Source organism: Bos mutus, chromosome 2 (genome assembly GCF_027580195.1).
Source record: "Bos mutus isolate GX-2022 chromosome 2, NWIPB_WYAK_1.1, whole genome shotgun sequence".
Classification (NCBI taxonomy): domain Eukaryota; kingdom Metazoa; phylum Chordata; class Mammalia; order Artiodactyla; family Bovidae; genus Bos; species Bos mutus.
Genome location: NC_091618.1, coordinates 7,757,375 through 7,782,081, shown reverse-complemented (window position 1 = coordinate 7,782,081; position 24,707 = coordinate 7,757,375). Strand labels below are relative to the sequence as shown.

General features: G+C 45.8%; 1 protein-coding gene across 1 annotated transcript in view; it reads right to left on the bottom strand.

Annotated features, from left to right (window-relative positions):
• Nucleotides 1-6,573: 6,573 nt before the first annotated feature.
• The window catches only part of NCMAP (non-compact myelin associated protein), a 48,171-nt gene continuing 30,037 nt past the window's right edge, over nucleotides 6,574-24,707 (bottom strand). The window contains 4 exon segments of the mRNA XM_070383090.1: nucleotides 6,574-9,868; nucleotides 9,870-9,885; nucleotides 14,805-14,889; nucleotides 16,878-16,968. Of these exon segments, the coding sequence (XP_070239191.1) occupies nucleotides 9,743-9,868; nucleotides 9,870-9,885; nucleotides 14,805-14,889; nucleotides 16,878-16,959 (309 nt within the window). The 5' untranslated portion in view covers nucleotides 16,960-16,968 and the 3' untranslated portion in view covers nucleotides 6,574-9,742.

The following is a 24,707-nucleotide window of genomic DNA, read 5'->3' as shown; positions in this document are numbered from 1 at the left end:
AGCTGAAAAGCTAGAAAGAATGAATGAATTGGTTGCTCTGTTTCTCTGAGATCAATGAAGGCACTGCAGCATCTTTAAAGAGCATCTGGGGTCCCAGGTACCGTTCAATTCAAGAGACTGAGTTTGAGCCGGGAAGGGGCCCTTTCTGCTAATACCTGGGCTGTGATCAGACCAAGGATTTTATGTCACTAGGGACCTGAAGGTCATTTTTGTTTTTACCTGCTCCTCCCGAACGTGGGCAGACCATCAGAGCCCAGGACAGTAGTATCTGCTTAACTACAGTAATTCGCCTGTTTGCCAGGAAATTTTTTGTGCAGGGAATGGGTGTCTGAAGACAAAGGGCTACAGAGCTGACACAATGCCCGCTGTGTGCTGCCATCCAGTGGGCTCGAGACGACTCCTGGAGACATTTTTGTTGGGTTACTGCACACCCACAAATAGCTACTTAAAAACAAGGAAAAGAACAAAACTTCATAATTCGAGGGTTATTTAGGAAAGGCATTTAAAAATTAACAGACGCTCCTGTTACTTCTTGCAATAGACTCAAAATTGTCCTCCCAGCCTCTGGTCTCTCCCACACCAATCCATTCTGCACACTGTAGCGGGATCCATCTCTGTAAAGCATAGCTGTGATCTGCTCACTTCCATGCTCCAGCACCTTCCATGGCTCCACATTGCCTTTAAAACAGCGAAGCCCCGAAGATCCTTCATCCTGGAACCTCTCGTCTCTTTCCCTCACCCATCTCCCACTGCTTCCTTGAACACCTGCTCAGCTGCAGCTTCTTTCCCCTTCAGGGGTTTCCTCTTGTCTCTTCCTCTCCTCCCACCTTCCCCTGCTGACTCCCACTCACTCTTTCTCTCTTCACATAGATGTTGTTTCAACCGAGGAACCTTCTTCCCTATGTGCCAACCTCTGGGCTGAGCTAGGTGCCAGAGCAAGAGGCTTCCATAACACCCTGAACTTCCTTCTATCATGAGAATAGTTGTTCCACACTGCAGGTGTTTGTTTCATTGTCTTTCTTGCTACACAGGAAGTTCGGTGATGTCAGGGGGCGTGTCTATCCCGCCCTCTTTGTCTCTCCGGTGCCTGTGAACGCGAGCCACAGAGAAGGAATAAGTGAACTCAACCCTCTTCTGGAATCTGATAGTGGTGATGGCTGCCCAACTCTGTGAAAATACCAAAAACCACTGAAGTGCATACTTTAAAAGGGTGAACTTGATGGAATGCAGTTTAGATATAAAAAAAAAACTGTTAGTTTTTTTAAAATGCAAGCCATAAAATGACAGAGGATTTATATCCAGAACAGATACACAACTCCAGCAAGTCAATGATACAAAAGGAAACAACCAAATACAAACAATGGATAGACAAATGGAAGGGCAACTTTGTAAAAGAGGAAATCTAATGAAATTGAAATGGCCAATAAACATGAAAGTGATCAGGTCCACCCATCATCAGGGAATGCGAGGTAAAGCCTACTGACATGTTGATACCTGGCAGAAACCAACACAGTGCTGTGAAGCAGTTATCCTCCAGTTAAAAATAAACAGGTTAAAAAGCACAACGAGGGACGTCCCTGGGGATCCAGTGACTAAGGCTGTTCTTCCAACGAGTGGGATTAGGGGCATGGGGCTAAAATCCCACATGTTGCGTGGTGAGGCCAAAAAAAAAAAAAATTAATTTTTGTCACATGATGAAGTACTACCACAATGAGGACTGATGCTTTTCACCTACAGGTGACAAGATGAACACGTATTACAAACGCCGTGCTGTGCAAAACAACCCAGAAACGAGAGTCCACACCACAGTTCTACTCACAGACGCAGTTGTTCTCTGGTGGGACAAGGTTGGATAGTGGGGACTCCCTGTGGGAGGCGAGTAGGGTGGGAGGAAAAGGTGGGAGGTGCCAGGGTGCTTGTGATACTTTACTTCTTCATTTGCATGACAGTTACATAAGTGTGCCCATTTGTGAACATTTTTTGAGCTGCATACACACATTGTATGTGTGTGTGTGATATTTCAATTCAAAAATTAAAAAAATCCTACCCATTCTTCCATGTACTTTTAACATACTCCCTCAATAGCATTCAAAAAGTCACACAGTCTCTGGGTTAAGAGGAACTGATGGTAACTCTACCTCCTCTGATGAACTATGGAATGAGGTTCGTGACATTGTACAGGAGACAGGGATCAAGACCATCCCCATGGAAAAGAAATGCAAAAAAGCAAAATGGCTGTCTGGGGAGGCCTTACAAACAGCTGTGAAAAGAAGAGAAGCAAAAAGCAAAGGAGAAAAGGAAAGATATAAACATCTGAATGCAGAGTTCCAAAGAATAGCAAGAAGACATAAGAAAGCCTTCTTCAGCGATCAATGCAAAGAAATAGAGGAAAACAACAGAATGGGAAAGACTAGGGATCTCTTCAAGAAAATCAGAGATACCAAAGGAACATTTCATGCAAAGATGAGCTCGATAAAGGACAGAAATGGTATGGACCTAACAGAAGCAGAAGATATTAAGAAGAGATGGCAAGAATACACAGAAGAACTGTACAAAAAAGATCTTCATGACCCAGATAATCACAATGGTGTGATCACTGACCTAGAGCCAGACACCCTGGAATGTGAAGTCAAGTGGGCCTTAGAAAGCATTACTATGAACAAAGCTAGTGGAGGTGATGGAATTCCAGTTGAGCTATTCCAAATCCTGAAAGATGATGCTGTGAAAGTGCTGCACTCAATATGCCAACAAATTTGGAAAACTCAGCAGTGGCCACAGGACTGGAAAAGGTCAGTTTTCATTCCAATCCCAAAGAAAGGCAATGCCAAAGAATGCTCAAACTATTGCACAATTGCACTCATCTCACACGCTAGTAAAGTAATGCTCAAAATTCTCCAAGCCAGGCTTCAGCAATATGTGAACTGTGAACTTCCTGATGTTCAAGCTGGTTTTAGAAAAGGCAGAGGAACCAGAGATCAAATTGCCAACATCCGCTGGATCATGGAAAAAGCAAGAGAGTTCCAGAAAAACATCTATTTCTGCTTTATTGACTCTGCCAAAGCCTTTGACTGTGTGGATCACAAGAAACTGTGGAAAATTCTGAAAGAGATGGGAATACCAGACCACCTGATCTGCCTCTTAAGAAATTTGTATGCAGGTCAGGAAGCAACAGTTAGAATTGGACAGGGAACAACAGACTGGTGCCAAATAGGAAAAGGAGTTCGTCAAGGCTGTATATTGTCACCCTGTTTATTTAACTTGTATGCAGAGTACATCATAAGAAACACTGGACTGGAAGAAACACAAACTGGAATCAAGATTGCCGGGAGAAATACAAATAACCTCAGATATGCAGATGACATCACCCTTATGGCAGAAAGTGAAGAGGAACTCAAAAGCCTCTTGATGAAAGTGAAAGTGGAGAGTGAAAAAGTTGGCTTAAAGCTCAACATTCAGAAAACGAAGATCATGGCATCCGGTCCCACCACTTCATGGGAAATAGATGGGGAAACAGTGGAAACAGTGTCAGACTTTATTTTGGGGGGTTCCAAAATCACTGCAGATGGTGACTGCAGCCATGAAATTAAAAGACGCTTACTCCTTGGAAGGAAAGTTATGACCAACCTAGATAGCATATTCAAAAGCAGAGACATTACTTTGCCAACTAAGGTCTGTCTCGTCAAGGCTATGGTTTTTCCTGTGGTCATGCATGGATGTGAGAGTTGGAGTGTGAAGAAGGCTGAGCACCGAAGAATTGATGCTTTTGAACTGTGGTGTTGGAGAAGACTCTTGAGAGTCCCTTGGACTGCAAGGAGATCCAACCAGTCCATTCTGAAGGAGATCAGCTCTGGGATTTCTTTGGAAGGAATGATGCTAAAGCTGAAACTCCAGTACTTTGGCCACCTGATGCGAAGAGTTGACTCATTGGAAAAGACTCTGATGCTGGGAGGGATTGGGGGCAGGAGGAGAAGGGGACGACAGAGGATGAGATGGCTGTATGGCATCACTGACTCGATGGATGTGAGTCTGAGTGAACTCCGGGAATTGGTGAGGGACAGGGAGGCCTGGCGTGCTGCGATTCATGGGGTCGCAAAGAGTCGGACACAACTGAGTGACTGATCTGATCTACCTCCTCTATGATCTCATAGCACTTTGGGATCCTTTGATCACACACCTGGAAGCATCTGCATGGAAAGAGCGAGAGCTTTGGGGACCTGGGTTCTAGTGCCAGCCACTTCCCATGTAGGTAGCCATAGACAAGTCCCCCACAGCCACACGGTACTTAGCCACAGCAGCAGGAAGTGACTCTTGATTTAAGCAGAAAAAGGAATCAGGTAGTTGCCAGAATTCCTAGAAGGCCAGAAGCAGGCTCAGAGGCATAATGCCCGGCATGATGCTTAAAATTACACTACAGAACCAGTCTGGTACAGATCCCATGGCTGTGGTTGAGCTCACACAGCCAGCTCCAATGGGCACTGGGGCTGGACTCCAGGATGCCCCCGGGACTTTCCTGGTGGTCTGGTGGTTGAGAATCTGCCTGTTCAGGGGATTCCATGCAGGGAACATGGGTTCGATCCCCGTTCCACGAACTAAGATTCCACATGCCTTGGGCCAACTGGGTTTCCCTGGTGGCTCAGAGGTTAAAGCGTCTGCCTGGAATGCGGGAGACCTGGGTTTGATCACTGGGTCGGGAAGATTCCCTGGAAAAGGAAATGGTAACCCACTCCAGTACTCTTGCCTGGAGAATCCCATGGAGGGAGGAGCATGGTAGGCAGCAGTCCATGGGGTCGCTAGAGTCGGACACGACTTCACTTTCACTTCTCATTTGCATGCATTGGAGAAGGAAATGGCAACCCACTCCAGTGTTCTTGCCTGGAGAATCCCAGGGACGGGGGAGGCTGGTGGGCTACCGTCTATGGTGTTGCACAGAGTCGGACACGACTGAAGCGACTTAGCAGCAGCAGCAGCAACATCCCTTTCTCTCCTTGATAGTGGGAAATAAATCTCCCATGTGAAGGTATCCTTCCTGTACCAGGAGAGAGAGCATCCTTATCAGCAGTTAGGGAATTCAAGGCTAACAAAACCTGTATAAACAAATATTGTCACTTCTTCATTCATCTGTTACTCCAAGCCCAAGCCTCTTTCTTTCATTGTTGTTGCTGTTGTTTAGTCACTCAGTCATGTCTCATGTCTGACTCTTTTGTGACCCCATGGACTGTAGCCCACCATGCTCCTCTGTCCATGGGATTTTCCAGGTTAAGAATATTAGAGTGGGTTGCCATTTTCTTATCCAGGGGATCTTCGTGACCCAGGGTTCTAACCAGGGTCTCCTGCATTGCAGACAGATTCTTTACCATCTGAGCCACCAGGGAATCCCATCACAATGAACCAAGAATGATATTGCATAAACATCCTGCTTTGTTCAATTCAGAGGTCTCATTTCTGACCTCTGTGCGTATGAATTAATCTTTTTCTCCTGTTAATCTGTCTTGTGTCGATTTAATCGTTAGACCAGCCAAATGAACTCAACATCACCAAAAGGACAAATGTCAATGATATTGAGACTGTTCGCCTCAGATTAGGACTTGAACTCATGTGTGGGGGCTCAAATCCAGCCAAAATCCATGATCTCCCAACTGAGATCACACACCTGGTTTTCGGACTTAAAGAAGCTCAGGTTCTTGATGTCTCATGGCAGAAAGAATTCAATGAGAGCCAAAGTAATAGGTAAGAAGTGGATTTATTTAGAGAGGAACACATTCCGCACAGAGGATGTGAGTCATCTCAGAAGGCAAGAGTGGCCTTGAAATATGGTGTGGTTAGCTTTTATGGGCTGGGTAACTTCGTAGGCTAACGTGTGGAAGAAGTGTTCCAGCTCTTTTGGGGAAGCAGTGGAGATTTCCAGGAACTGGGCCGTCGACCACTTTTTGACCTTTAAGGTCTGCCTGGGAATTGTCGTGGCTCCTTTGAGTGTGTCATTTAGCTTGCTGATGTGTTACAACGAATGCATACCGAGGCTCCGGGTTTAGCGGAAGTTGATAAATCCACCATCTTGAACCTATTTAGTTCTAATAAGTTTATGTCATGTCCTCGGACTATACTGTTCTTTTAAAAGTTGTGCCCTGCCCCCTTCCCTCCTGTTTCACTTGCACCTGTTTCCTCATCCAAAAAACAGAAATAATGCTCACCCTTTGCATGGGAGCTGTAATGGCTAAAGGAGCTAGTGGGTAGAAGGGACTCATCCTATGCCTGGCACACAGAAGAGCTTAACTAATGGTAAACATCATTATTGGTGATTTCGGTTCCATTCTAATGTCTCCTCCACTCCTAGCGGTCTCCAAACTTTGGCCTCTCAGCCTACTATGAAATGGAATTCCCTTTGTAATATTTAATGAAGTTAACAAGTTTTCTGGCTCACACAGCAGTTCATCTTTTCCACCATCCTTTCGAACTGAGAGTGCAATGTTTGAAACAGTTCTGGCCTTCCCTCAGGATCCTGTTTACATTGTCAAGGAAAGGAAGTTTCCAGAAAAGGTATTTGTTAGCTCCAAAATGAAATCAACTCAACAAATATTTGATTTAAACATTTTTTTATTTTTAGACATTTAAGCATTTAATATCTTTCATTGATTCAGTAGCCAAATAGGGCACCATCTGCTCAGTGCGGAAAGGCACCTGTCAGAAACAAAATACAACTGTGTTGCAAGACGCCTGTCTCAGGAGGCCAGCTGCAGACTCCCTGAGAGCAGGGACCATGCTGACTGTGTGTAGTGACAGCTCACCTGGCACACAGGAGCCCTAAGGATGTTTATTGAGTTCACCCTAATCAGTGAAAACCCAAACACAACAATCCTTTTTTCTTTGCCTCCCCCTCACCTCTCTACCTGCCTTTTCCATTTCCAAACCTTCATTTATACTAGAGGAATATGCTTTTCTTTCTTGGAAGATTCCACTGTGGGCAGCAGAGTTTGGTTTTAGAGTTGTTTTTGTTGTTCAGCTGCTAAGTCGTGTCTGACCCTTTACAACTCCATAGACTGCAGCACACAGTCCTTCACTATCTCCTGGAGTTTGCTCAAATTCAGGTCCATTGAGCCAGTGATGCCATTCAGCCATCTCATCATCTGAGGCCCCCTCCTCCTCTTACCTTCAATCTTCCCCAGCATCAGGGTCTTTTCAAATGAGTCAGCTCTTTGCATCAGGTGGCCAAAGTATTGGAGTTTCAGCTGCAACATCAGTCCTTCCAATGAACACCCAGGACTGATCTCCTTTAGGATGGACTGGTTGGATCTCCTTGTAGTCCAAGGGACTCTCAAGAGTCTTCTCCAACACCACAGTTCGAAAGAATCAGTTCTTTCGTGCTTAGCCTTCTTTATGGTCAACTTTTATTTATTTATTTTTTTTTAAGCAAAATACTTTTGGGAAACATATCTGTGTGGGCTTGAGTCCTTAAAGGGCTTAGCCCTGCTTTGAGGCATCTCATGCCTTGCTCCTTGAGACTGAATGGTAGGGGGAATGAAGCAGGACTCCTTAGATCTTGAATGGACTTGGAAAAGGCCCCCTTGGCTACAGAAGCCCAAAGAAGCTACCAAAGTGAATTTACCCCACTTTTGTTGTGGAAGCTAGACCCTGACCTCCACTCAGACATGTGGATAAGCCTGTCCTCCTCTTGTTGAACTCACAGAAGAATCCACATACTTTGAGCCAGGATGTTAGGGAAGAGTGTAATACAACACAAAGATGGACCTTGGAGTAAGAGACCTGGATCTGAATCTTGTCTTTGCAACTTACTAGCTGTGAGACTTTGGCAAGTATTTTTTCTCTTTGAGTTTGAAATTCTCAATGGCAAATGGAAAAAATAGTATCTCCCAGGGTAACTGCGAAAGGTAAATCCCAGGAGAAAACTTACATGAAAGCACCTTGCGAAGTGTCTAGTGGATATTTAAACACAGGATGGAGAAGAGATGTCTGGAAAGAAAGAATTTGGCAGTGTTTTTCCAGACGTATTCTTGTGTGTGTGTCTGTGTTTCTGTGTGTGTGTGTCTGTGTGTGTCTGTTTGGCCACATGGCCCTCAGGGATTGTAGTTCTCTGACCAGGGATCAAACCTGTGCTCCCTGCATTGGGAGTGTGAAGTATTAACCACTGGACTGCCAGGGAAGTCCCTCTCCAGACATACTGAAGTGAGCATTTTTATAGTGGGATGACAGGAGCTGTATAACTCTGGGTCAGTCTTCCTACCTCCAAGATCCTCAGTTTTCCCTCAAAAGGGATATCTGACTACCTCCTAGAATTTAAGATTAAATGTTGGAGTGTGTTACTTTCTGTAACAGAATACAGATTTATTACCTTGTTTCCAAGATGTTGTCAATTATAAAATGTACAATTGGTTAAAAAACAGCTTTTTGAGAGGAAAAAAAATACAACTTTGTTAATGGACCATCAATTTTAAAACATATTCTGACTTCAGAATCATTAAAATGGGAACAAGCATATGTCTTGCAATGAAGAAATTCATGATAATAATGGTGGTTCCTATTTGGAAAGCATCTGTTGGGTGCCAGGCACCACCTGAGCTACTTTCCTAGGTCCTTGACTTGTCATGGTCACCCAGTGGGGCAGACATTATTCCACTTCATGTTAGGAAACAAAATAGGGAGGAGTCGAGTCTCTCTCCCAAGGTCTCACGACCAGGAAGTGGGGCTTAGAAAACAGGTCACTTTAATCCCAATTCTTTCCTTTTTCAATTGTTATCCAGGCTAAGGAGTCAAAGAGATGAGTTCTGTCCAGGGGAATGGTTTGTGAATATGGTACTTTGAATAGATCCAGAATCTTTGTAAAGTGACCAGGAAGGGTAGAGGTAACATTAACAGAGTTGAAATCTAATCAGTCTCCAAATACCTGACCTTGGAGGGAAGGTGGTAACTGGAGAGTGAGGACTGCTCAGAATCCAGATACAGGGAAGCCAAGAAATGAGCCCGAGTCCAGGTTAACCCAGCCACACCACCCCCTGGGGTGGGAGGGGCCCTGGCCAGTCTCCAGGCTCATTCTTGGCCGTGGACACTGCAATACGCTTTCATCCCATTGGCCATTCTTCCCATGTTTTCCTAAGGTCATCCTGTGTCCTTGACTTTGACTCTTTACTAAAGATGTAGACACCTTTGGAGAATTCAGTTTTTTCTATAACCTTTCTTGAAGATGGAGAAATATGCAGATGAGGTGTCAGAAGCTAGCTAGTATTCATTTAGTCCTAAAACAAGTTATATATGAACAAGTTGAGTTTTGGTTAGTTAGTCCCAGTTAGTTCCCCTGTGCCTGATTATGGGATCGAGTATTGGGCTGCAAAGCTATGGATAGGGCCCTTCCTCTGATATGACCCCAGGCAGACCCACTCAGGAGCATGTCCTGACTCCTGACTCCTAACCAGAAGAGGCCCGGGCTATCTGCCTGCCTGCCTACCTGTCTGTCTAGCTGTTGCATTTAGGGGAGACAGCTAAACCCACATCAGTGGATTCCCAACGTTAGCAGAACTTTTAGGAAGGGTGGTGACAGGGATACGGATGAAGCTGGGCTGGGGCCTGGCAGGATGGGGTTGGGGGTCGCCAGAAGCATAAGGGATTGAGTAAGAGATGCCCCCGTCAACCTGACCAGAAGGGACTCATCATGAAGCTGCCAGAGGAGAAATGTGCTTCTTGGTCTTGACCGAAGGCTCTTTGGACAGTGGCCGAGACAGCACCAGTGAGGGAGTCACCGAGTCTCCACGTGGACATCCACAGGGCTGAAGGTCACCGTTGCAGGCTGCTGGCTGCTGTTGCTGTTTGCGCCCAGGGCAGAAGGGGAAGCTGGCTTGGGGCCCTTGGGTTCCAGCTCCCTGTCGCGTCCTCATTTTCCTATAAGGAGACACCCACATAAGGCTGAGTCTTCCTCGTGTGTGCCCTGCGGAACAGGCTCTGTAACCACAGCTCCATCGAGGAGATTAATGTAGATACCGATATTGATATAGTTTCCTGTGCTATACAGCAGGACCTTGCTGTTTATCTGTTTTCTATATAGTATCTGCTAACCCCAAACTCCTAATTTATTCCTCTCCCCTGACCCCACCTTTTTCCTTTGGTAACCATAGGTTTGTTTTTTATGTCTATGAGTCTGTTTCAGTTTTATCTTATTTACTTATTTCATTTTTGGCCACACTGCCAAAAAGAATCCCTGACCAGGGATCAGACATGCACACCCTGCGTTGGAAGTGTGGTATCTTAAGCCACACTTAGGGAAAGCCTCTGTTTCTGTTTTATAAATAAGTTCATTTGTATCAGATTTTAGATCCCATATGCAAATGATGTGTGTGTTAGTCATTCAGTCGTGTCCGACTCTTTGTGACCCCATGGACTGTAGCCCGCCAGGCTCCTCTGTCCATGGGATTCGCCAGGCAAGAATACTGGATTGGATTGGCATTCCCTTCTCCAGAGGATCTTCCTGACCCAGGGATCGAACTCTGGTCTCCTCCATTGCAAGCAGATTCTTTACCGTTTGAGCTATAGGGAAGTCCTTAAATAAATTATATCATATGATATTTGTCTTTTTCTGACTTACTTCACTTAGTATGATAACCTCTAGGTGCATTCATGTCCTGCAAATAGCATTATTTCATTCTTTTTCATGGATGAGTAGTATTCCATCCTGTATGCATACCATATCTTCTTTATCTATTCATCTGTTGATGGACATTTAGGCTGTTTGCATGTCTCGCTATTGTTAAGTAGTGCTGCTATGAACATTGGGGTGCATGTACCTTTTTGAAGTATGGTTTTTCTCTGTATATATGCCCGGGAGTGGAACTGCTAGTTCATATGAACATCAGCCCTGAATACTCATCAGAAGGACTGATGCTGAAGCTGAAACTCCAATAGTTTGGCCACTTGATGTGAAGAACTGACTCATTGGAAAAGACCCTGATGCTGGGAAAGATTGAAGGCAGGAGGAGAAAGGGATGACAGAGGATGAGATGGTTGGATGGATTCACTGACTCGATGGACATGAGTTTGAGCAAGCTCCAGGATTTGGTGGTGGACAGGGAAGCCTGGTGTGCTGCAGTCTGTGGGGTCGCAGAGAGTTGGACATGACTTGAGCGACTGAACTGAACAGATGGAAATGGCAACCCACTCCAGTATTCTTGCCTGGAGAATCCTATGGACAGAGGAGCCTGGTGGGCTATAGTTCATGGGGTTGCAAAGAGCTGGACACAACTGAAGCAACTTAGCACTCACGCATGGTTACTCTCATTTTAAGATTTTTAAGAAATCTCTGTATTGTTCTCCACAGTGGCTGTACCATTTGCATTCCCACCCACAGTGCAGGAGGGTTCCCTTTTCTCCACACCCTCTCCAGCATTTATTATTTGCAGATTAAAAATTTTTTTTCCAAAAAATATATGTGTATTTTTTCATTCCACACACTGAACATGTTTCTATTGTCCAATTTAATCTGTGTATGGTTTAACTTACAGTGCCTGGAGGAAGCAACACCACGTGATACTGGGCCACCACATTTTTAAAGGGAAATTGCTATTTTTTCTTAAAAGTACTTTTAATTAAAAATATTCAAAAACACAAATGGGACCACTGAACTATAATGATCAGTATGAGGTGATACCTCATTATAGGTGTTTTTTTTTTTCAAATTTTTATTGGAATATAGTTGCCTTATAATATTGTATAAATTTTAGCTGTACAGCAAAGTGAATCAGCTATACATATACATATATCCACTCTCTTTTAGATTCTTTTCCCATATATAGGGTATTACAGAGTACTGAGCAGAGTTCCCTATGCTATACAGTAGGTTTTTATTAAGTATCTATTTTATATAGAATACTATTTATATGTCAATCCCAATCTTCCAATTTGTCCCTCTCTCCTTACCAACTGGCAACCCTAAGTATATCTGATATATCTGTAACTCGACCTCATTATAGCTTTGATTTGCAATTCTCTAACATTCAGTCATGTTGAGTGTGGCCATCCGTGTGTTTTCTCTGGAGCAATGTCTATTTAGAGACATCTCCACTCTAAAGATGATAAAATCAAGGCATGGAGAGGTTCAGTAACTTGACTGCTTTTGACAGACTTAAGACCGAATCCAGGTTTCTCAGTTCTCAGCTCAGGCATCATTGTAAGTAGGATGGGCTGAGCAGAGCCTCCATCTGGATTTCAACCTAGAACGGGGCTCAGAGTTCCAGCAATGATGGAGAAGAATGATAGGTAGACCTTGGGGTTGGATGCCACTTCTTGGTTTGAAATAGACCCAAATTGTAAATATTTTTTAAAATAACGTATGAAATAATAATATTATTATTATATGTATAATGGTAGGAATATTTTCTCTGAAACAAGATGGATGAGTGTGAATCCCAACTCTATCAATCAGGGTTGAGTAAATGCTGGGCTGGAAAAAGCACAAGCTGGAATCAAGATTGCCGGGAGAAATATAAATAACCTCAGATATACAGATGACACCACCCTTATGGCAGAAAGTGAAGAGAAACTAAAAAGCTTCTTGATGAAAGTGAAAGTGGAGAGTGAAAAAGTTGGCTTAAAGCTCAACATTCAGAAAACAAAGATCATGGCATCCGGTCCCACCACTTCATGGGAAATAGATAGGGAAACAGTGGAAACAGTGTCAGACTTTATTTTTTGGGGCTCCAAAGTCACTGAAAATGGTGACTGCAGCCATGAAATTAAAAGACGCTTACTCCTTGGAAGAAAAGTTATGACCAACCTAGATAGCATATTCAAAAGCAGAGACATTACTTTGCCAACAAAGGTCCGTCTCGTCAAGGCTATGGTTTTTCCTGTGGTCATGTATGGATGTGAGAGTTGGACTGTGAAGAAGGCTGAGCGCCAAAGAATTGATGCTTTTGAACTGTGGTGTTGGAGAAGACTCTTGGGAGTCCCTTGGACTGCAAGGAGGTCCAACCAGTCCATTCTGAAGGAGGTCAGCCCTGGGATTTCTTTGGAAGGAATGATGCCAAAGCTGAAACTCCAGTCCTTTGGCCACCTCATGTGAAGAGTTAACTCATTGGAAAAGACTCTGATGCTGGGAGGGATTGGGGGCAGGAGGAGAAGGGGACGACAGAGGATGAGATGGCTGGATGGCATTACTGACTCGATGGATGTGAGTCTGGGTGAACTCCAGGAGTTGGTGATGGACAAGGAGGCCTGGCGTGCTGCGATTCATGGGGTTGCAAAGAGTCAGACACGACTGTGCGACTGAACTGAACTGAAACTTGGACATGTCACTTAATCTTCCCCTGCCTGTTTCAAAAGTACAAAACTGGGGATATAGAATACCCACTTTCTGACACTGTTATGAAGACTAACTGAGTTAATACATGTAAGGAGCTTAGAATTGTCCCAGCACATAGTAAGCTTCCCTGGTGGCTCAGCTGGTAAAGAATCCGCCTGCAATACAGGAGACCTGGGTTCGATCCCTGGGCTGGGACGATCCCCCGGAGAAGGAAAAGGCTACCCACTCCAGTATTCTGACCTGGAGAATTCTATGAACTGTATAGTCCATGGGGTTGCAAAGAGTTGGCCATGACTGAGCGACTTTCACTTTCACTTATAGTAAGAGATCAATATATGTTAGCTACCTTTACAAATAACATTGTCATTATAAAAACAATGCAGAAATCAAGAAGTGCACCCCCTGACCGTGCAAAAGCCAACCTACCAACTAACCTACTCTAAATTCCATTATGCAGACGTACCGGTTGTTAATACCTTGCTGTGTATTATTTGAACTTTTCCTGGGTGTGTGTGTGCAACCCATGCATATGATCATGATATACCTACTGCCTTGCAAATTTTGACAATATGTTGTAAACAGTTTTTCTCATCAATAAATACATTTCTATAAAAACTTTTTTTTTTTAATGGCTTCTGGGTCTTCTATGATGTAAACGAATGCAGTCTTTTTATTTTGATTTCTTCTCTCCAAAGAACAACTAGCAAAGTTGTGACTAGAGGTGATAACACAACATTTATTCTTTTTGCAATCAATTTATATTATTTTATTTCCTCTTATTTGATCCCAGAAAATAAAGTTGCAGGTATGCACATTTCAGTGTTTGTCACACCAAGCGCTTACATGGGCCACTCAGTATAACCTCACAGAGGGCTCTCCAACAGAAGAGGATTGAAACACCACTTTCCTATCTGTAAATTACATGAGTTTATCACAGAGCTCAAGATCATTATCATGGGACTTCCCTGGCAGTCCAGTGGTTAAGACTCTACGCTCCCAATGCAGGAGGCACGGGTTTGATCCCTGGTTGGGCTAAGATCATGTATGTCATACAGGGTAGCCAAAAAAAAAAGCCATTATCATTATTGTATATCGAAAATACTTCTCCAAATATAAAAATCTATGGTCACTGTGAAGTTCTTCCAGTCGCTCAGTTGTCTGACTTTGTGACCCCATGGATTGTAGTCTACCAGGCTTCTCCATTCATGGAATTTTCCAGGCAAGAGTACTGGAGTGGGTTGCCATTTCCTTCTCCAGGGGATCATCCCGACCCAGGGATCGAACCTGGGTCTCCCACACTGCAGGCAGACGCTTTACCGTCCAAGCCACCAGGCAAGTTTATTCTTCCAGCAGAATAAACATCCAAAAAGGACCCACAAAAGGTAAGAGCATTTGAAAATGAACTCAAAGATACTGCTGGGCACGTAACAGGCAACCACAAGCATTAGCTTCCATTCTAGCATCGCTGAGGGGACCAGATGGTTCTAAAGCCCAGGGCGTCCCATACCTGTTGTACATCTTCAGCAAGATCAGAACCACGGTGAATATGATGATGACAATCACCACAACGGCAGCAATGATGGCTCCAGAACCTACGAGGAAGAGAGGAGTGGAGATGGCCAGTGTGCCGTGGAAGTGTTAGTTGCTCACTCATGTGCAGCTCTTGGTGACCCCATGGACTGCAGCACACCAGGGGATTTCCAGGCAGGAATACTGGAGTGGGTAGCTATTCCCTTCTCCAGAGGATCTTCCCGACCCAAGGATCGAGCCTGGGTCTCCAGCATGGCAGGCAGATTCTTTACAGTCTGAATCACCAGGGAAGCCCAGGCTAGTGTGCAAACGGAGTCCAAAGAAGGATTTGGAAGGTGGGAGCGGGACCCATATGGTGGCACCCTGCATCCTCCCTGGGTCCAGGAGAGGACAGAATGCCACACTCACTGCTGGAACACTCACTGCGGACCCCAGGAGAGAATCGCTCCAGAGTGGCAGAGCACCTCTACTTGCTGTGTGTGTGAGGGCCCTCAGCACATTACCTGCCAAAATTCTGCTGAAGGTCCGTCCTGCTTTTATCATCCCCAACATAACTTCAAACTTCTTGCATGAAACAAAACATCCTTGCTTCTTTTTGATAATACAAAAGTAATATGCCATTTTTGTAGATTTATATAATTTTTTGACTGTACCATACAGCATGTAGGATCTTAGTTTCCTGGCCAGGGATTGAATCCATGCTTTTGCATTCAAAGTGTGAAGTCTTAACCACTGGACTGCAAGAGAAGCCCCTGTAGATAATTTGGTAATATAAATACAAGCCAAAAAGGAGGGGAGGATAAGACCTCATTGCCCCAAGAACCACTGAGAGTCTACATATGTATACATTTACCAATGTGATCATATTTTTGCATATATACATATTAAATATCCATAACCTTTTGAATAATTTAATAATCCTACGTCTGAAAGTCTATCCTAAGAAAATATTTATAATATGGAAAAATATGCATTTGATAAAAATGGAACCATGTTCCATAAACTGTTTTATAACAAAATATCTTGATCATATTGCTATATATTTGTCTTCATGACTTTTGAAGGCTGTATAGTACTCCATTGGTTGGCTGGCCATGATTTATTTGCCAATTCTTTATTGAGGATATTTATGTTGCATTCAATTTTACACTATTAAAAACAAAGCTATAATGAATGTCCTTGTAGCTTAATATCTCAGATTCTACTTTCAATATCAGCGCCCAATCCTAATGTCAATTTCTAATTTTAGGTTCAAGATCAATATCCCTTGGAGAAGGCAATGGCACCCCAACTCCAGTACTCTTGCCTGGAAAATCCCATGGACAGAGGAGCCTGGTGGGCTGTGGTCCATGGGGTCGCTAGGAGTCAGACACAACTGAGCGACTTCACTTTCACTTTTTGCTTTCATGCATTGGAGAAGGAAATGGCAACCCATTCCAGTGTTCTTGCCTGGAAAATCCCATGGACGGAGGAGCCTGGTAGGCTGCAGTCCATGGGGTCGCTAAGAGTCGGACACAACTGAGCGACTTCACTTTCACTTTTCACTTTCACGCATCGGAGAAGGAAATGGCAACCCATTCCAGTGTTCTTGCCTGGAGAATCCCAGGGACGGGGGAGCCTGGTAGGCTGCCGTCTATGGGGTCACACAGAGTTGGACACGACTGAAGTGACTTAGCAGCAGCAGCAGCCAATGAAGGAGACTTGGGTTTGATCCTTGGGTCAGAAAGATTCCCTGGGGAAGGAAATGGCAACCCACTCCAGTATTGTCCCCTGGGAAATCCCATGGACAGAGGAGCCTGGCGGGCTATGGTCCATGGGGTCACAAAAGAGTCAGACACGAGTTAGCAACTAAACAACAGCAGCAGCACAGATGATGAAACGAGCCCAGAGCAGTGAAGTCACGTGCTCAGGTTCACGCAGTTGGCAAATGGCATTATTGAGACCCAAGCACTTTGTCTGCAGAGGCCACGCTCTTGACCTTGACACCAGGAGCTAAAGACAAACTCTGTCCCACCCTCGATCCCCTGGCCGCCAAGCCAAGTTGACTTACTCTTGTACAGAAAGTCTTCTCCTCTGGTGGTCATGTTCAATGAGAAGATGGTGTTACCCCCCAAAGGGGTGGCTGTGGTCATCTCGATGTGCTGAGAAGGAAGATGAAATTTTGGTTAAAACCAGTTATTTTATAATCCCTGTATGATGCCTCTTTTGGTCTTCATCTGGGTGACTGGAGAAAATATTTAAGCATGTAGTTTCTCTTCAGTTAGTTCAGTTCAGTTGCTCAGTTGTGTTCGACTCTTTGCAACCCCATGAATCACAGCATGCCAGGCCTCCCTGTCCATCACCAACTCCCAGAGTTTACTCAAACTCAGGTCTATCGATTTGGTGATGCCATCCAGCCATCTCATCCTCTGTCGTCCCCTTCTCCTCCCACCTTCAATCTTTCCCGGCATCATGCTCTTTTCCAATGAGTCAGCTCTTCGCATCAGGTGGCCAAAGTGTTGGAGTTTCAGCTTCAGCATCAGTCCTTCCAATGAATATTCAGGACTGATTTCCTTTAGGATGGACTGGTTGGATCTCCTTGCAGTCTAAGGGACTCTCAAGAGTCTTCTCTAACACCACAGTTCAAAAGAATCAATTCTTCGGCGCTCAGCTTTCTTTATAGTCCAGCTCTCACATTCATACATGACTACTGGAAAAACCATAGCCTTGACTAGACAGACCTTTGTTGGCAAGTTTCTCTTAGCAGCAAGTAAACATCAGGCCTTTTACTATATACTATGGGGGTCCACGGAGAAGGCAACGGCAACCCACTCCAGTACTCTTGCCTGGAAAATCCCATGGACGGAGGAGCCTGGTAGGCTGCAGTCCATGGGGTCTCGAAGAGTCAGACATAGCTGAGCACTTCACTTTCACTTTTCATTTTCATGCATTGGAGAAGGAAATGGCAACCCACTCCAGTGTTCTTTCCTGGAGAATCACAGGGATGGGGGAGCCTGGTGGGCTGCAGTCTATGGGGTCACACAGAGTCGGACACAACTGAAACGGCTTAGCGACAGCAGCAGCAGCATGGGAGTTCCAACTCATTGGAAAAGACCCCGATGCTGGGAAAGACTGAAGATAAAAAGAGAAGCCGGCAGGATGAGATGGTTGGATAGCAACACCGATTCAATGGATCTGAACATGAGCAAACTCTGGGAAATAGTGGAGGACAGGGAAGGCTGGTGTTCTGCAGTCCATGGGGTTGCTAAGAGTGGGACACAACTTAGCAACTGAACAATGAACAATGGAGAGTTAAAAATAAGGTTTGACATTTTTAAAGATTCCATTTTTCAAAGCAGTTTCAATTTATTCAACAATATTTATTCAACTCCTCCTAACTATGTTTCACACCGAGTATCTAAATTGATCTTCTGGAGAATGTGTGAGGAAGGTTATTGTTGCCATTTTACTGATGAAACTGAAGCCCCCCATACCACATGGAGCCCCAAGTTACCCAGGAGAACTGAACCCAGGGCATCTATTGCCCATGCTAGTGAGACTCTGACCACCCTACAACAATGCCTGAGATGCTGCTCCCGGTTTCAAAATCTTTACAATGTAAGCTGGGGGTGGGGGGAAGCAGCTAAAAAAACTAACTATGATGTATGATATAAGCAGTCAGTGAGATGAGCTATTGGGTTGTGAAGAGTGACTTCAAGATGATTAATTTGAATGGGCCTTGAAGGATGGGCATGGTTTGGGCTGGGGGTGGGGTGAGAGGCAGCTGAATTTTCGCAAAACCCTCCAAGCAAAGAGAGCATCTTCTTTGCACAAGGCTGCTGGCGGTGCCCTCACATGTGGCATCTGTCAGCTCATTTAATGCTCTCAATCATTGCATTTTTCTGCTGGGAAACTAACTGAGGCTCGGTGTGGCTGAGTGACTCGACCATGGTCCCCCAGCTAGGGAGACGTGGAACTTGGCCCAAAGGCCAACTCCTTGCCTCCAGAAGCTCGCATTCTGGTGAGCGTGAGAGACCCTGGGTTTGATCACGGCATTCCCAGGCTCAAAAAACAAGCCATCTCCCCAGTACCCACACCTGAATGTCTGGAAGTGAAAGCCCTTCACTGGCTGTTTCCAACCTCCTTTTCAGCCTCCTGGCTCCCCACACCAACCTCTGTCAAATCGTTGGGACAATGGGCCACTCCGTCCTCCCACATCACTCCCGGTCTTTGCTGTCTCTGAGCTGTGGCTACAGGCTTTGGCTCGCCCCAGGTCTCCTACCTGTGCCAGCTCGTGATGGAAACAGGGGCCAGCACCCCCTCCACTGGGGCCACCTGCAGCCAGGCTGGTGGCTCTGGTGGCTACGACCTGTTCCCGGCCAGCCCTCCCATTCTCAACCACAGAATGACCCCGTGTGGCTGGGCCTGCTGATCCACAGGATGGGCTCTGCCTTCCCTGTCTCTGCCTTCCTTTAAGTCTTGAAGTCCTGCCTCAGTCACAGACCCAAGCCCCGCTTTGTCTGTCCCTTCCTCCCCCGAACCAGATCCTCAGGACTTGGATGACTCAGGCTCCCTGAAGGACCCCTCTGTGGCGCTATCTGACATCCCCACACTGGCCAACCTTCTGGCCTGGCTGAGATTCCTGTCTCCAGTCCACCTTAAACAGGCCTGGGTTGCCAGCCATGCTCTGCTGCCCACTCCCCCTCCAAAAGGAAGCTTCCAGATTCAGCCCGGTCACCTCCAGGAAGACTTCCCGCCAGACGGAATCAACCCTCCTGCCCTCCGCTCTCCCACAGCAGCACTCAGCAAAGATGCACTGCCACGGCCCGTGCCTCCGTTCTGGGTCTGGCAGCCAACTTTCTGCATTCATTGTCAGGCCCTTGAGTTAGAGACTGCTTTTGGCTTTTTTCCCACATCTTTCTGCCTCCTTCAGATAAAAAGAGTCTGGCTCTCCTCACCTTTGTGGGTGGAAGGACCTGGGTGAGTGGTTGAACTTCTCCTAGCTGGCTTTGCTGTTTGTAAAAGGAGGCAGGTTTTCCCAAGGGAACTGAGGGTTCAAGGTTAAGTATGGAAAGTGCTTTTAAGTGCTCAATAAGGGGTATCCCTTAGGATTTCAGCGGGTATTAATGAATATTGGCTGAACTAATTAGATAAAGTGAAAGTGAAGTCAAGGTTAAGTATGGAAAGTGCTTTTAAGTGCTCAATAAGGGGTATCCCTTAGGATTTCAGCGGGTATTAATGAATATTGGCTGAACTAATTAGATAAAGTGAAAGTGAAGTCGCTCAGTCGTGTCCGACTCTTGGCGACCACGTGGACTGTAGCCTACCAGGCTCCTCCGTCCATGGGATTTTCCAGGCAAGAGTACAGGAGTAGGTTGCCATTTCCTTCTCCAGGGGATCTTCCTGACCCAGGGATCGAACCCAGGTCTCCCACTTTGTAGGCAGACGATTTTACCATCTGAGCCACCAGGGAAGTCCAAACTAATTAGAGACAGGGGCTCAAAACAGAAAAAAAAAAAAATTCTTTTTATAAAAACAAGTATGGACCAACAAGAGAACATGGAATAAAAGTCTTCCCCAACCTTCCACCCCCAACTCCTACTCCCAGGGAGAAGTAGCTGAACTGCTCCCTCCTGCAACACACACTGCTATCTTGGCACATAAAGACTTTTAATATGCATTTGCCTAAACTCTCTGCTTCTGTCTCCACCAATATCAAGCTGAGAACACTCACCAGTAATGCTTTCTCACAATTTCCCCCCTTTTTTTTGGCTGCACCTTGCGGCTTGCAGGATCTAAGTTCCCCAGTCGGGGATTGAACCCAGGCCCATGACAGTGAAAGCACCGAGTCCTAACCACTAGACCACTAGGGAATTACCCACAGTTCCTTTTAAAAATAGAAAAAAGAGGCAAATACGTGGCCGTTGACCAAGGGTCACCTAAGGAGAGAGAGATGGCATAATCACTAGATAAACTAAACCCTGTCGTGGACTCATTCCCCGTTAAACCAACAAGCACAGAATTGACGGAAGCCATCATCTGAGCGTCCACCATGTGTGAAGACCCTGTGCCAGATATTTTTATCCATCCTCTGATTTCATTAGCAAATGCCATGTAAACTAGGTCTTCCTTCCCCTTGTTTCAAACGAGGACCCTGAGACTTTATGGCCTGAGTGCTGCAGGCTTGGCAAATGAACCCAGCACTGCAAACTTCGAAGCCTGTATCCTTCCCTCTGCACCACCCGACCCTGGCACACACCGGGGGTGGGGGCAGGGGCTCAAGACCAGTCACTGCAGGAACCCGCACACGTGCACACAGACACATACTGACCGGTGACGGAGCCGTCTAGGGCCACCAGGGCACAGGCTCCTCCGCAGGCCTTTCAGGGTGACCTCCTGGGTGCCGGGTTCCAGGAGGGACTCCCTTTTGGATGGGCCCAGCTGCTCCTCTTTCTGAGAGAAGAATGAGTAATCCCAGAGCATATCTTGCCTCATCTAAGGGCCAAGGGCTCTCAATTACATCTCTGTTCCTACCACATCAGAGAAGGTGGGAGGGAGGGTGGTGGAGTGTTGATAGCCAAGGGTGTGGGTGTTTTCATGTGTGGGGCCCCTGTGATTCTTGCTAACCAAGTGAGGTCCAGCAGGGAGATGTCAGTGTCAAGTATGTCCATGACCAGGGCCCATGGCCACAGAAAATGGGGGAGTGTACAGGGAGGTGAGGCTGAACTTTATGGACAGAGGTTAATTTAATAATAATTTACCATGTGCCCCAGGCACTGTACTCAGTGATCTATGTGAGAGGTCTCATTGAATCCTCATATCTGTCTGATTAGAATACAGTCACTGTGCCCATTCTACAGATGGGGAAACTGAGACTCAGATCAGAGAAGATATCAATCTAACTTCACAAGGCTAATATGTAGCTATGCTAGGATTCAAGCTAGGGTTTGTCTAATTTCACCGCCCCGTCTCCATAAACTCTCACTAGACTGGTCCCCAGACAATGCACAAGGTGCAATGGCCAGCATCTGGGGGCCAAATCAATGTAGGGCTTTGATGAGAAGGCCCTCACAGGCTGTGGAAGAGAGGGCAGAGCTCTTGATCTAACCCTGACCCAGACTGGTCCCTGACCTTGCCTATACTCTGAACCTTTGTCTCCAGCAGAGCCTTAATCATATTTACAGAATCTACAAGGAGCTGTTGTTTCCTAGGGTTGTTTACACATGGTTGCATGTGGGAGGTCAGTTTGGAAAGAGATGGAGAGTCATGACCATTTACTCACTGAACCATCCTTTTCTGTTCCTTGGTCAGGTATAAGGTCATAGTGAGTGAAGTGGCTCAGTCATGTCCAACTCTCTGCAACCCCATGGACTGTAGCCCACCAGGCTCCTCCGTCCGTGGGATTTTCCAGGCAAGAACACTGGAGTGGGTTGCCATTTCCTTCTCCAGAATCTCTTCCCGACCCAGGGATTGAACCCAGGTCTCCCATACTTTAGGCAGACGCTTTACCGTCTGAGCCACCAGGCAAGTCCATAAGGTCATAACTTGAGGATCAATGTTGCCAGACCCCACCTGTCCAGAATATCCCTCTCCCTTCCGCTCTGCCTCCATGGTATCCTCCTCTGTCTGGCCTAGCCTAGATGTTCCTCCCCGGATAAGAAAACCCAGATGCTATCAAGCCTGGCAGACCGCTACCCAAATGGCCAACTATAACTCAGAATCGGGAAGCCATGAATGCCTGAGACCCGCCAAGACACTGGGATTGATTTCTCTCATTCATCTGAGAGATGGGAGATTCAGCATGACTTGGTTTCTTCCACAGACAAAAACCTAACTACTCCCAAGCTGTCCCTTAGGTTAGTGGTATGGTTTAATTGTCAGAAAAGTAACTTTCATTTTGGAACCAAAATCTCTTCCCTTGTGATTTTAACCCATTGGTCCTAATTCTCTTCCCACAGAAGTAACCTATATTACCTCTTACACATGACAATGGTCATGTTTAAAAGCCCTTACACGTACAAAAAGTTAAAGTTCTATGAATGGAACAGTGATGGTAGCTGAAATCAGCATGTCATTTTCACCTTCTACCAGTAGGCGGCAACAGCAGTCGGCTATAGTGTGCCCCTCTGACCTTAACCAACAAATGATCGGTAGACGTCCAGTTGGGCTTCCCAGGTGGCTCAGTGGCAAAGACTCGCCTGCCAATGCAGGTGACGGGGGCCTCAGTCCCTGGGTTTGATAGATCCCCTGGCATAAGAAATGGTTGCCTGCCCCGGTATTGTGGCCTGGAAAATTCCATGGGCAGAGGAGCCTGGTGGCTTATAGTCCATGGGGTTGCAAAGTGTTAGACATGACTGAGCACGTACAAATGTCCCATGAATCCAACCTGTTTCTAAGTCGAGATGCTTTCTGCTCTTGAAAACAGCAACTATATGTTCTCTGAGGATTTTATTCTCCAGGATAAATATTCTCAGCTTCTTCAAACAGTCTTTAGTACCCCTCATGAATAGGTTCCTCATTTCTCTATGTGTCAGTATCTTCCTTAAATAAAATACCCCAAAGCGGATGCTTGACTCCAAAGGGGACCTGAACTGTCCAGAATGACATTTTTCTTGACAGTGATCAGACCTGAGCTTGAATTCAGTTATTTACTAGCTGCGTGACCTTGGTCAACTTTCTTCACTTCTTAGTTTTCTGATCTAAAACAAGAATTATAGACTCCACGGGGTCATGTGAGAATTAAATGAGATAAAACATGTGATACATTTAGCACAGGGACTGGGCACAAAACTATTGATATTACACTGGATTAATGCAAACAAATAGCTCCTTAGCTTTTCAGGCAGCCACAGCCCACTGCTCCACACACCCTGCTGAGACACCACCCCCAAACCTTTTCTTCATTTATCTTGTGCTTGTTTATGTTCTGTCAAAGCCTAGGACTTTCTACACTCAGAGTCCTTTGGAACTAGAAGGCAATGACAGCTGTATTACACTTGGTGATGATCCTATGATGAGCTGCGGTCTAGTAACCAGACCTCCAGGACACTCTTATGCAATTGTCTTTTTGAACTTATGTGCAGGACTTTGCACTGATTCCTGTTAGCCTTGACCTTGTTGATTGGGCCCTTAGGAGAGAAACTCCAGCTCCTGCTGGTGGTTCGAGAACTCTTGATGTTACTGTGACAAAGCACGTGGTCTGGGAGCTCCGGACCTGGCAGGGGCTTTGGGGTCAGGGAGTCCTGGGTTTTAATCTTGGGATCCCTGCTGACCAGCTCTACAAGCCAAGCCACTTCTCTAGGCCTCAGCATTCTTATTTATAAAACAGGAAAAACAGTCTCATTTATAAAACATTCCCTATCTTGTGGGGTTCTGAGAATAAATGAGATGTTATAACTGCCCAGCACAGTGCCTGCAGGAGGAGAAGGGGGTGACAGAGGATGAGTTGGTTGGATGGCATCACTGACTCCATGGACATGACTTTGAGCAAACTCCAGGAGATAGTGAAGGACAGGGAAGCCTGGTGTGCTGCAGTCCATGGGGTTGCAGAGAGTCAGATACTGAGCAACGGAACAATGAACAGTGCCTGCTGGATGGTGGGTGATTGGTGAACGCTCATCCTAGCTCCTCTTCTCTTTCCCCTCCTGTCTCCCAGTCTGTGTTCCCCCTGCTCTTCTTGGAGCCCCCAGTTCTCCACCTGATGTAGTGTTTGCTGCGCTTGGTCGAGTTCAAGTATGAACAAAGAAGTCAGGGAGCCAGACTGTAAAGGCTGATATCCCAAGGAGGGGATCTGAGGAGAGACTCAGCAGAACATCCAGAACACTGACCTTCTCCTCCATCTCCACCGAGGGCAGAGACAGAGGAAAGAGTGAAACCAACCCCAAGCAGGCAAAAGTCCTAA